The sequence below is a fragment of the Choristoneura fumiferana genome, chromosome Z (genome assembly GCF_025370935.1).
Source record: "Choristoneura fumiferana chromosome Z, NRCan_CFum_1, whole genome shotgun sequence".
NCBI lineage: Eukaryota > Metazoa > Arthropoda > Insecta > Lepidoptera > Tortricidae > Choristoneura > Choristoneura fumiferana.
Genome location: NC_133472.1, coordinates 30921568 through 30934740, shown reverse-complemented (window position 1 = coordinate 30934740; position 13173 = coordinate 30921568). Strand labels below are relative to the sequence as shown.

Sequence of the window (13173 nt, the reverse complement as noted above, 5' to 3'; positions counted from 1 at the left end):
CTGCAACGTAAAGTCCTGAGGCTGACTTGCATGCTCCTTAACTCTCACACGCAAGCCAGCAAGTCCACGAAATAATACGACGGGTTATTTTTGACTTTCGTTAAATTTAAGGAAACATTTAATTGGTTAAATAAACTTACACAAAATGAATATGTATTTATTGACCAATCACCAGTACATGCAAGAACCTAGTAGGTATACGAAATATCAGAAGGGTCCGCTCCTCCAGATAAAAAATCAGCCAGATACATAAAAATAGACAAAAAAGTAACAAACAGCAAAAGTAAACGGTTTAACTCACGATAATAAGGCAGGACAGGAACGGTCCGACTAGACATACTTTATGGTGCACTTACAGGAGGGTTTAATTAAACGGAACTACATAAGTATAACATGAAAAAAGTTGAACCTGTCACATACCTGGTCATCATCCATTTCTTCAAAAGGTTTAGCGGTACAGAACGTAAGCACTTCCCACACAGTGACTCCGAATGACCACACATCGCTAGCTGGTGAATACATTCCCTGCAAAAGACAAACGAACCTATGTTCATAAACACACCATACGAGTATAACTACAGCAGATGTGCATTTCGAGCATTATAAGATGAAAAGCGTACCATCAGTAAGCTTTCCCAGGCCATCCATCTCAAAGGGAAGCGTGAGCCATCTGGCATGACATGGTAGTCGCTAACGAACTCTTCGCAGAACATAGCATAGTCCGACACCTTAACGCTGAGTTCGTCACTTACTGTTACGTTTCTGAAATGAAAACGGATTAGGTATATAACAGCCGAATTACCAACCAATTTAACAACTGTGGAAGATAGGTAGTGCGATAATATCATACATGGCATGGCATCATACTTGGAATTCTATGTTATGTAAAAATAGCTCATACCGAGCAGAGAGATCCCGGTGCACTAACTCGAACGACTCCAGGTATTTCATGCCGGCGGCGATCTGGCAGCATATGTGAATCAAACTCGAATAACTGAAAAAAAAGGGATAGGGTAGAGGAATGACTAGACAATTGCGTGGAAACCGATTTTTTCGTGCCTAGCAGGATCCAATGGAGGATCTTCCAACATCTATCCATGCAGCATCAGCGACAAAACAGCAAATAAGACGGCTCGCGAAAACGCTTTTTAAATCGATTTAAGCCAATTCCGGGTCGATAGATGTGAAGTTATCTATATTCGCACTGGGTTCATAACGGCATTGAATAGTTTGGGAGTGCATACTTCAACTTGTTGTCCGGTTTCAATATCGATGGCAAGGGTGCAGCGTTGCCGCGGTCGAGAGCCGCGCACGGGGGTTCGAGCAGACTCAAGCCGAGCACTCTCGCGAGCTGAGGGTGTTTCAGCCCAGCGCCCCATGTCGCTTCTCTGGCAAACGCCGCCCTGAAAACGAAACGTCTTAAAGAAAAAAAAAACTACTTAGAACATATGCAATGCATCTTTAATTAGGGTTCCGGAGGCAAAATGGTAAAACGGAATCCTTAAAATTTCGCCATGTCTCTCTGTCTGTCTGTCCGTCCGTCCTTTGCTCAGGGACTATCAATGCTAAAAAGCTGTAATTTTGCACGGATTTATATGTAAACTATGCCAACAAAATGGCACAATAAAAAATTAACCTGTCCTCTCCCAGAGGCACAAATTTGTGCCCAAATTCCTTTGATCCTGTTATCCTGGGAGATGACAGATTAAACAAAAAATCTACCTCCCATGGGAGGTACCTACCCTAAAGATTTTTTTTTATAAACGTAAAGTGGGGCTATTTTTTTTTCTCATCCAACCCTATGGTGTGAGGTATCGTTGGATAGGTAACCATTAGGGGTTTGCTAAGACGATTTTTCGATTCAGTGATTTGTTTGAGAAATATTCTACTTTAAAGTGCAAATTTTCATTAAAATCGCGCGTCCCCCCCCCCCTTTCAAATCTAAACCGGTGGGTGGAAAAATTTGAAAAAATTCAGAATGGTAGTAAGTATATCAAACTTTCAAAGTTTGCTTGAGAATTATTAGTAGTTCAAGAGTAAATAGCAGCCTATGATATAAAATATACCTAAACTTGGAAGATTCCGTATAAAATACGAAATCCTTGGAAAAATATTACTTAGGTACTTATTTTTTTCGTAATGGCTACGGAACCCTATTTGCGTGTCCGACACGCTCTTGGCCGGTTTTTTTAAGTATAAAAATGCGGTAGGTTATGCTGCCAATGGTATTCCGTGGTATTCGTCTACTCCAAAGGAAATGTAAGTTATATCAGTATCTGTATGTACGTACAATAAAAATATCTAACACGTCCTAGCGGCTCTATAAATGTCGTATCAGGTATGGTGAGATGACCAGATGGCCTAGTGGTTAGAGTACCTGACTACGAAGCTTGAGGTCCCGGGTTCGATTCCCGTGTCGGGGCAGATATTTGTATGAAAAATACGCATGTTTGTTCTCGGGTCTTGGGTGTTTAACATGTATTTAAGTATGTATCTATCTATATAATTATATGTATGTACCTATCTAATGTATGCCGTGGTGGCCTAGTGGTTTGACCTATCGCCTCTCAAGCAGAGGGTCGTGGGTTCAAACCCCGGCTCGCACCTCTGAGTTTTTCGAAATTCATGTGCGGAATTACATTTGAAATTTACCACGAGCTATGCGGTGAAGGAAAACATCGTGAGGAAACCTGCACAAACCTGCGAAGCAATTCAATGGTGCGTGTGAAGTTCCCAATCCGCACTGGGCCCGCGTGGTAACTATGGCCCAAGCCCTCTTGTTCTGAGAGGAGGCCTGTGCCCAGCAGTGGGACGTATATAGGCTGGGATGATGATGATGATGATGACCTATCTAATATATCCGTTGCTTAGTACCAATAATAGCTTTGCTAATCTTACTTTGGGACTAGGTCTGTCCCGTGATATTTTTTATTTGTATTTTATTGGTGATGGTGACTGTACACACCACGGAATGTTAAGCTACTTGCCACTGTTTATCATTTAGTTAAAGTGAGATATATAAACCCCCTCCTCTCCCTGAGCGAGGATCGTCTTCGATCAACTCCCGTCCAAGTTTTAAAAGTCGACTCCATTTTTTAACAGTGGCATGAGAAGGGCCTGATGCGCCGTAAATACTAGCCATTTATTCAAAAATACTTTTCGGCGATTTGTCACTTTGCGTGAGGAACTTAATGACTGCATCTTTATCGTCGGATATCTCGAGATGTAATAAAATAAACACGACAATTTTTTTCTTTTAATTATTTACTTTTTAAATGGTATAAAGCGGGATGTCAAATGACAGTCACTTTACGGATATATAGTTTATTACGGCGCATGCGATGAAAAGCAATGGCGCGCGGTTGCTAGGCGACCGCGTGTTGTCAAGCAGCCACAGAGTATACGGCGGCGGAATATTACGAGCAACAGGGCACCGTGAGCGCGGCTATGGGTTCCGCGTTACAGTCTCCCCCTCTAGTCCGAGTAAGCGCCCTCGCAGTCGGACTAGGCCTCATTTACGTTGCGGCGTGGTCTACGGCGACGTCGCTTTCGCCTAACCGGGGCTTCAGTTTGGTCCATCAAAGGCGCAAGATGTGAGACAGTATATTCCACCGAATGGGTACCGGCTTCAACGATCTCGAAACCGTACATCGCAGGCGTTGGATGACCCACGGGTTCCCCGGTGTGACTGTAGTTGGACCGCGGTCTCCCCCTAAACGGATCGTCGGGTTCCGAATCCCCAATCATTCTACGTACCTCAGATACCTTGGGTCGTTTCTCGTGCCGGTTGACACCCTGTCTCAAGGATACGTCGATGGTCGTAAGACCCAGGTCGCAGTTTACGCTTTCGATAGGTACCGGGCGTGAAGGCGTGTCGGCGATAGCATCATCTGATCGCTCTGGTGTACAATTGACGTGCAGGTTAAACTCCTGTAAAGTCGACGCCCACCTAGCTAAGCGGTTACTGGGAGAGCGCATGCTCGTCAACCAGCGCAGAGGTTGGTCGTCGGTCATTATAATAACTCGGGCCCCTTTAATATGATTACGAAACTTACTCACGGCCCACACGGCGGCTAACGTTTCTCGTTCCGCCGTTGAGTAGTTCTTCTCAGCGTCACTCAGGAGGCGGCTTGCGTACTCTACCGGTCGCTCGTCTGGCCCCTCCCCCTGGATAAGAACCGCCCTTAAGGAGTACCTACTGCTGTTGGTTCTGAGGACGAACGGCTTCGTCGCGTCAGCCTGACGCAGAGTCGGAGTGGATACGAGGCGGGACTTGACGCGCTCGAAAGCCTCCCGTTGCTTCATACCCCAGCTCCAAGTACTTGCCTTCTTGAGCAAAATCGTGAGCGGTCTCACGACTTCAGCGTAGTTAGGAATAAAACGGCGAAACCGACTGGATGCCTGCAGGAAACGCTTCAAATGCTTCGCATTCTGTGGGGTACTCATACCTGCAATGGCGGCCGTTCCATCCGGTGGCACATGAATACTTCTCGGGATGGTCACGTGACCTAAGAACTCGTCCGAGTCCTTCTGTCCCTGGGAGAATTTTGATTCATCGACATAACACAACGCCAAGCTGGAGGACTCAATTCGCATCAGCTCAGCTTCGTTGGCATTGTTTAGACGGTACTTACGTACGAAAGCAAAGCTGCGTTCGGGAGTATCAGCAAAACTCCACGAGTCCCGGGAGCCATCCAGCACTATTCCAGCTTTGGACAAAAACTCAAAGCCTAGAAGAGTCCGAGTGTCATCACCAGGAAGCACCATAAAGTGCGCAGAGAAGTTGCGCCCTTCGATGGTGATTGGTACCTCAGCAGTGAGCACGTCTCTAGTCTGCTGGGTACCATCGGCAAGGCGCAATGTGCGTTGCGCGTTCTGAAAACTAACATTGTTACTTACAAGAATCGCATAAAGGCTAGGACTCGCTACGCAGTGAGTAGCACCGGTGTCCATAATCGCTACGCCTACTTGACCAAAAATACTTACCATCAAAGTCGGGTGCGGTGTGCAGTGTATGTCATCGTTATAGTAAAAGTCGACATTTTTATCGGAATTACACGTCTCACACCTTGACCTTATCACCCCTTGCTTCCCACAGCCATAACATCGAATAGGTGCATTTACCCTATCCGCAGCGGAGGTATTTATATCATCCGTAACAGGTGCATTTACCCTGTTTTCGATCGGAGCATTTACCTTATTTGAAATCGGTGCACTTACCCTATTTGCTCCGTTCAAGTTGCGACAGGCCTCGGCGACGTGGCCATAGACCTTACATGATGAACATTGTACGCGATTACGTTTCGATTTATCGGGCGCGTTCGGAATAAGTCCCCCCGCACTAGACAAATTCGCGGAAGGCGATTTCTCGGAACCGCTGTTGCTCGCAATAGTTGCCGAACTACGTATCGCGGATTCGGTAATGGAGTCCTCCGTAGATCTCGCCTTACTCAATAAAGAATCTACTGACTCGATACTGTCGCGTGGTAGACGTTTTCGTACGCGACGATGCAATAAACCGTAAATCATATCGATTTGCATTGATTCCGGCACGACATACGGTAACTTAACGATTAACGCCCGTATTTTACAAATAAACGTCTCGGCTCGTTCGGTCTGTTGCTCGGCGGCGAAAATTTCTCGTAGAAGTTGATACGCAGGGCGCGGCGCGCCGTAGACTGCTCGCAGGCGGGTCGCGGCGTCGCGCCACGTCGTCACGGAGTTCCTCACTCCTCGCCACCACACGGCGGCGTCCCCTTCCAGCAGCATCGCCAGGCCCCGTACGGCGTGCTCGTCGCTCACGGCGGTACACTCCTTGTACATCTCCACGGCGTCCAGAAAAGCTTCTAGCACCTCCGGATCCTGCGCTCGTCCATCGAACCGCGCAGTGCAGGTGCTGAAGTTTCCGGGCGGTGCGACGGCCGCGGCGGGCTCGCTCGCGCGTGAATTGGGCGTGGCTGCTGTCGATCGTAAATTCTCGATCAAACTTCGGTTCATTTCTGCTTGAGATTGTGCGAACGTGTGCATAAACGAAGCGACAAACTGCTCAGCATTGAAGAACGGTGGTGGTGACGGCTGCGTCTCTGGTGTTGCATGCATCGCGCGGGCGCGGTCGGCGGCGCGCGCCGTCCGGGCGCCGTGTACCTCGCCGGCGGCGCGAACGTCCTCGCCGGCGTCTTCGTCGTCCGTGCAGCTCTGGAACTGCTCGCCATCGGGGCGGCCGGCATGTGCTCTCGTCGACATCGGCATGATGGAGGAGCACGGTGCGTCGCACAACAAAACGACGTAGCAGGAGACGGCACGACGCGTAGGTATCGCGGTGCGAACACACTGGTCACAGTTTTTCGTCACGTATATCACACAAAGTCACATCACATAGCTAACTCATCACTGTGAGTTCGGCCACGAGTTGGAGCGCCATTATAAAGCGGGATGTCAAATGACAGTCACTTTACGGATATATAGTTTATTAGGAATACACATTACAAGGTTACTCGTATAACAATGAAAAAAACACTAAGACATGCGAGTTCGCGGGGCGCGGCGCGGACGGCGCGCACGCGTATAGCCCGATCTCGGTGGTAGATCAATCCCGAATGATAGTTGACGGCCGGCGCGGCGGTCACTCGCGCGGCATCTCGCGCATGCGCCGTGGACGGCGCAGGCGATGAAAAGCAATGGCGCGCGGTTGCTAGGCGACCGCGTGTTGTCAAGCAGCCACAGAGTATACGGCGGCGGAATATTACGAGCAACAGGGCACCGTGAGCGCGGCTATGGGTTCCGCGTTACAATGGTCTTTTTAGTGGCCAGTAGTACCGCTAACACATAAGCAACCTCAAAGTACCTTAGGTTTAGAACTTTTCAGCCGCCCCTCGTAGGTATATATACTCTATATTTTCGGCCTAAATATACATTTTTACAATGTTTTATAAGCCACGCATAACCGATTTTTAGTGCTATTTTATTTATGGTTAATAAAAGTCAGTGATGCGTGGCGATCCGTAGGTGAAGGGTACGCACTTGATATCGTTATGGCAGCCCCGCCACAGCGTCTTGACAACGACAAGCCGTCGGCGTGTACCGGTCGGCGACTCCTCGTCGCTCAGCTCCTCGATACCATCCGTCTCGCAGATCTGGAGCTGTAACATAATTAAAACCTAAATGTTTATTCTGTAAGAAAGTTCCACATTTTTAAGTTTTCAGAAAGACCATCATTACCTACCTACTCGTACCTACTTACATAAAGATTCAAAAATGGCTTGCACCTTGGTGGCCCTTATGATGAAAGTTTAAAGAGCGGCATGACTAACATATTATAATTATTATTGAGGGTATACAGCATGTTAGTGTAGTGATTGTAAAGCAGAGGCTTGCAACAATAAAATCAGTTGCATGTAAAAAGGACAGCGGCGAATTTTGATTTTGTCCAATAAATCGGGTAGGTAGTAAATGAATTAATGTTTTTTTCTACTCGCGTTCTACAATGTGCTCCTAACGATATCGCTATCGGTAATCCAATGAGGTGCATTGTGTGATCGCCACTGACATTTCATTGTGAAACGTTTCACAATAGTACATTGTCTGTCTATTAGAAGCTTGAAGTCGAAGACTGAGGCACTTGTGCGGTAAAGTACCTAACTTTTGAAATTGCCAAATGATGTCCAAACTATTGTTAAAAAAATAAGTCTAAAGAGTCGTTATAGTTAGGCTTTGAACAAATAAGAAAACGTTTGATGCAACCAACTGAATATTTACTGATAAGATAATACAGATTAAACGCGACAGAAAAGAGAACATTATTTTTTTTCATTTAAACTCGTATTTTAATTCCGTCTAAAGTCATAAAAAAAAAGGAAATAAATTCTTGAGTCCAATTCGGACCGTGCGACGTCAAGCCCGCGCACGACGTAGCAAGAACCAATCATGGTTACCCGTTCGCGCCTGTCATGAAACCCCGCCAAAGTAATGTTCACTCAGAATGTTCATGAGTTCAGTCCGGTGAATTATTTTTTGATAAGTAAACTAAAATGATGAACCTACATGACAATACGCCGCCTGACGTCGTCCACGAAGCACAAAATTGTCTGTGACAGACTCCCGCTCGGCTGTCTAAATCAATGCTGAAATATGTGAACATTGATAGAATAATCTACACACATAGATATAATAACATCTACAGGTACGTCTTATTCTTATTTATTACCCGACTGCCCGAAGGAGGGTTATGTTTTTCGAGCGTATGTATGTATGTATGTATTTATGTATGTATGTATGTCCATTTCTTTGGTCCTCGCTGCAGCCTAAATGGCTAGACGGATTTTAACATATGAGGTATCATTGGATTCGTCATAACTGTCGGAGTGACATAGGCTGGCATCTGCGAAAAAAATATGGCGGAGGAATGAAAAAAAAATATATCTTGTATTGTAACAATATGGGTATCGAATTAAAGCTAATAATTATCCCATTCTAAATATATAGGTTATAATACTTTTAATCTACCGTTTTTACATAAATACCTATCAAAAAAGTATAAAATAAAAAATATAAAATTTAAATTAAAAAATCAAAAAACCCGACTGCCTTAAAAACTAAAAGGAAGAAAATAAGTCTAGTGGTCTAGAACTCTATCAAGAAGCTCATTTAAGGTTCAACAGTCGGGACCTATTACGAAGATTTTATGAGCTGGTTACGATTTATAATGGTTCCCGACTGTTGAACCTTAAATGAGCTTCATGATAGAGTTCTAGACCACTAGACTTATTTTCTTCCTTTTAGTTTTCAAGGCAGTCGGGTTTTTTGATTTTTAAATTTTATATATTTTTTTGCTTTTATCCATTCGAATTAGTGAACCAATTTTGAATTATTTACAGTTCCAAAGCTAAACAATCTCAGATTTACGGTATCTTTTTGTTAATAGCTGGTAGGTTAGATACATAATATAAAAACTATACTTAATGATAATTAACTATTACACGGGTTTATTCACAGGTTGCACTGATATTTAACATTATAGGAGCGTGCAGGAAATAAGGACTAGCCAACATAACTGTGGACAATGTCAAGCAACAAGGGCTAATAATAATTAATCGTAAAAAATCACAATACTAAAACAAAATCTCATTTACCTATCATAAGTAGCTATAGCTGTTCTAATCTTCTGGGTCAATGATTGTTATGAAAGTTGGTTTAATAAAGTGTATAGGTACGTTAACGTTTTTGGTTTGGTTTACATATCGGTATGTATATCTACTGCCTGCTACTGTAGTAAAAGGAGTATAGCAAATAAATGATGTTAGTCACTGCCTCGATTTTTTTCCTCGCTTAATGCATTGTAAAACGTTGTATGATATACGTGTCGAAAGTAGGAAATTCTCAACGAGTGGCGGAGAACTTAAAGCCGGGGTTATATTAGAGCCACGCCGCGTGTCGCAACGCTGCCTGACTCAACGAGCTGTGATTATACTACAGTATCGTGTCGCCGCGCGTGCTGATTAATTTGTATAATTGCGCGTAGCCACGTGGTGATTATAATAGCGCGGAGCGAGCCAACGCGTCACTTCCCCTACCACCTAGCCCACGCCGATCGGAATCGAGCGGTCTGCGTGGCGTCAGCTCGCTCGGCGACACGCGGGGCTGTGCTAATGTAAGCATGTTCATACGAAATGTATGTAACCGATTGCACTCCCACGCGTTGCGACACGCGGCGTGGCTCTAATATAACCCCGGCTTACAACACGAGCGAAGCGAGTGTTTTGAGTCGGCACGAGTTTAAGAATTGCCTACTCTCCGCACCTGTATCATAAATAACTATTTTCGCACTGCAAATAGCGGGAATTCAAATAATAAAAAAAACACCGGTATATATGTATTATCTAATGGCCAACAGCCATTCTATTTTATTAATTTAATTTTATTGTCCATGATATACTTTTGAGGGTAGATAATTGTTAGAATATTGTTATTTGTTCGTAAATATTACTTTCTGGCGCAGGAAACTAAACCGGCTGGATTTTTTAATCGTCGTCAATCCTATGCAACCAATTCGGCGATTCGGATTCGGCGATTGAATGCCAAAAATGGATATGCAAATGTAATTCTGCATCCGACGGTACATGCACGTTCGAATCTGGTAGACTGGGAATGAAAATGCCCCAAGAAAGCTAAGATTTTATGTTTTAAAAATGTTTTCTGATTTAGGTCTAATTTTATTATTATTATTTTTGTTTTCGGTAACATTTGCTGTGTTTAAAAGTAATCCAATCTAGATCTAGGTAGGAAATTTCAGCAAGTATGCCAAACACTCGAGATAGTGTATTGGCCGACGTGGGCGTATCACGAAATGCAAGAGGCTGGGTTCGTTTCCCAGCCCCAGTGAGTATGTATATTTTTCTGTTTTTTTTTTCTGTGTTTCTCGTTACAGTACCTAGTAGGTACTCAATTCTAACATTCAAAAGCAATTACTCCACTAAGAGCACAAGCAAGAGAGTTTCGTCTCTTTGCTAGGAACGTATGCAGATTGTGCGTAGGAGCATAATATTAAAAGGGGTTAAAAAGTACTTAAAGGAATTATCATTTTTATTTCGTGGTACCTACGTGAGAACTTTCCACAGAAATAGTTGATGTAATATAGAGAGGGAGGGTAGAGAATGTCCTGTATATTTCGCAAAAGCCTGCTTTGGCCCAGTTTCTAAGTTTACCGAGCGGAGAAAATGGCTTCGCGCCTAGCGGATTTACAGGCCTTGAGAAAAAACTCCCTTTTGCTACATAAAAGTGTATCTACTTAGTACTTAAACTAGTTCGTGTGTGTTATCATTAAGGTTTGTTTTAAGGAAAATACGTTAGAGGTTCCTCTTCTTCCGTTTCTTGCAGTTCACGACGTAAACAACTACTCGTATAAGTAAACCACTTTACAAAAATGCGAACAAAAGAAGTGAACCTCTAACTAATGGAATTAAAGTATATTGTTTGTTCAGGTGTCCCGCAGTTCTGTGTACTTCTTGCAGAACAAACGCGCTCTCCGGCAAACAACGAACTACAAAAAAGAAAGGGTAGGTTGTCAATGTGCGCGAATAAGGATTTCCAGAGGAAGTAAAAGTACCTACCTAATGGTTGCTACACGCAACTGAGTACCTTGAATTTCAAAGGTTTTTTTACTTGTGTGACCTATGTATGTTTTTACCTATCTCCTATTACCCGGTTTTGTAATAATACAGGTTGTCTTATTTGAAAGTCATTGTAGCGGAGTTTTCGAAATGAATGGGCTGTTATATTCGTCGATTTTGTATGAAATAGTTACAGTGGTATACGAACAAGTGGACGAAGTAGCTTGGGAATTAAAAATAGTGCTATTATCGAGAGACATTCGGGTCATCTAATGGGAAATTATCACCACCGCCCATGAGTATATCAATTACTCAAGGAAAGTCATTGGTCTGTTGCCGACGTTTTAAGAAAGTATAGTTGACGTAAACCACTGATTCTGCTTAGAGTAAGCACAGCGTAAGCTATATGATGTAAGTATATAAATAGCTTTATGAAGTTCATTAGATAAGTTTTTTTATGAAGATGTTCCAAAACCTGCATAAAACTCAGGAGTACATACGTATAGTCTTGATGTTTGTACATTTCCTTACCTGCCTACGAGCGCTATTCGGCGCAGCGCCAGTTAGCCATGCACCGGATGGAGCGAAGTTAATAAGATTAACAAGGAAACATAGCGAGTCATTTTTGTTCCGATTTTCAACGGCTTTAGTCCTGTTCCTTTCGGTTTGCTTGGCACAAACTTAGTTATCTTGCTCGCTTTTTTGTTACGTTATTGTCACAGTTTTTAGAGTAAGCTCAGGGCGCTTAGGTAGGCGGTAGAGTCAAACCAATTTCGTGCATAATGTTGCTTCTTTACCCTACTATTACGAGTAAGTTATGACTTTACATTTGGTTTGGAATAATCATCACTTACTACTACTTATTATCTACTAACTAGATTCTTACACTTCTAATTTATTTCTAAATGCTGTTTTTTTAGAATTTAGAAATTTCATTTCTTCGGTAATGTGAGGTTTTAACAGTACCTTACCTATTATATTAATTATTTAACTACTTAAGGCCACTAGCTGGGAGAAACATCAATTTAGTTTTAACTTGTTTCAGTAAAACTTAAATGTATACTTAGAACTATCGAGCTTGACCCAGGTTTAACGAATAAATTCATTTTTTTCCATCGAGATGGCAAATAATTATTAATGAACTGTATTAGGCCCTAATATTTACGTTATTTGGGTAAACGAAATAAATTAGCTAAACAATATCGGAATAATACTCGCAAAAGAGTCAGTTTGAACATTAAAAATTTCTCCTCTCAACTTTAAGGGACGAAGTACGCGTTTTAATTATAATTGAATACTATCCTTCCATTTTAATGGAAAACTGGAGTGCTCTATCGTTCTTCTTTTTCCTTTCGCGAGCATTGGAGCTCGTAAAACTTGTTAGCAAATAAATTCTGGAGTAATCGTGATGTGCTGTTATATTTACTCGTTTGCAATGAACCTTCATTAATTAAAGAAAATCTGTTGTTTGTAGTTGCAGTTATATTATGTTGATTTCTACCCGTTTCCAAACAGATTTTTGTATGCGAAAGTATACACACGTTGATATAAATTGTTGGTATATTACCTAGTTAGAAACATGAAGTAAGTTGATGCTAAATATGATATAGGTACCTACGGGTATTTAAGTAGGCACTCTTTTTACAAGGCTTCGATGTTATTTGCAGCTAGCCAAAGTAGCCAATACTTCAAAATCATTATTTAAGCAAGTCACACTATCTATATTAATAGTTTCGTACCGGTCTACGGTAGACTCGAACGAAATGCACATCAAATTAAAAAGCGTAAAAAATTAGTCAATCCGAGTCGACAACTTGTACCTATAATAATATAATGAGAAATGTTTAATTTAGTTACCATCTAATTAAGTTTTCAATTTAGTTTTCAATTAAGCTCTCAATTCAAAGAGCGCAGCGCCGAAATTACATAGTGAAAAAATAAAATAAGGGCCGCAAGCTATTAAAGCGTTGGTTGAGGGGTGTGAAGCAGGTGAGGGGGCGTGGGTGAAGTCGTGAACTCGGAGAGCCCCCCTAAATGCTGGAATGAGCAGATTGCATTTTCTTGCTAC

At 42.8% G+C, this 13173-nt stretch overlaps 2 protein-coding genes across 3 annotated transcripts in view; both read right to left on the bottom strand.

Moving 5' to 3' along the window:
• LOC141434114 (discoidin domain-containing receptor 2-like) overlaps positions 1-13173 on the bottom strand; it is a 316685-nt gene that overhangs the window by 18139 nt on the left and 285373 nt on the right. For both annotated transcript variants that reach the window (XM_074096403.1, XM_074096411.1), the window contains 5 exons: positions 7021-7139; positions 1245-1403; positions 902-994; positions 621-762; positions 421-525 (listed from right to left, as the gene is read on the bottom strand). In XM_074096403.1, coding sequence (XP_073952504.1) covers positions 421-525; positions 621-762; positions 902-994; positions 1245-1403; positions 7021-7139 — 618 coding nt within the window. The remainder of the gene's footprint in view (positions 1-420; positions 526-620; positions 763-901; positions 995-1244; positions 1404-7020; positions 7140-13173) is intronic.
• LOC141434129 (uncharacterized) lies at positions 3430-6715 on the bottom strand. The gene has a single exon (XM_074096423.1). It carries the CDS (start codon positions 6247-6249, stop codon positions 3505-3507), a length of 2745 nt encoding a protein of 914 aa, XP_073952524.1. The 5' UTR covers positions 6250-6715; the 3' UTR covers positions 3430-3504.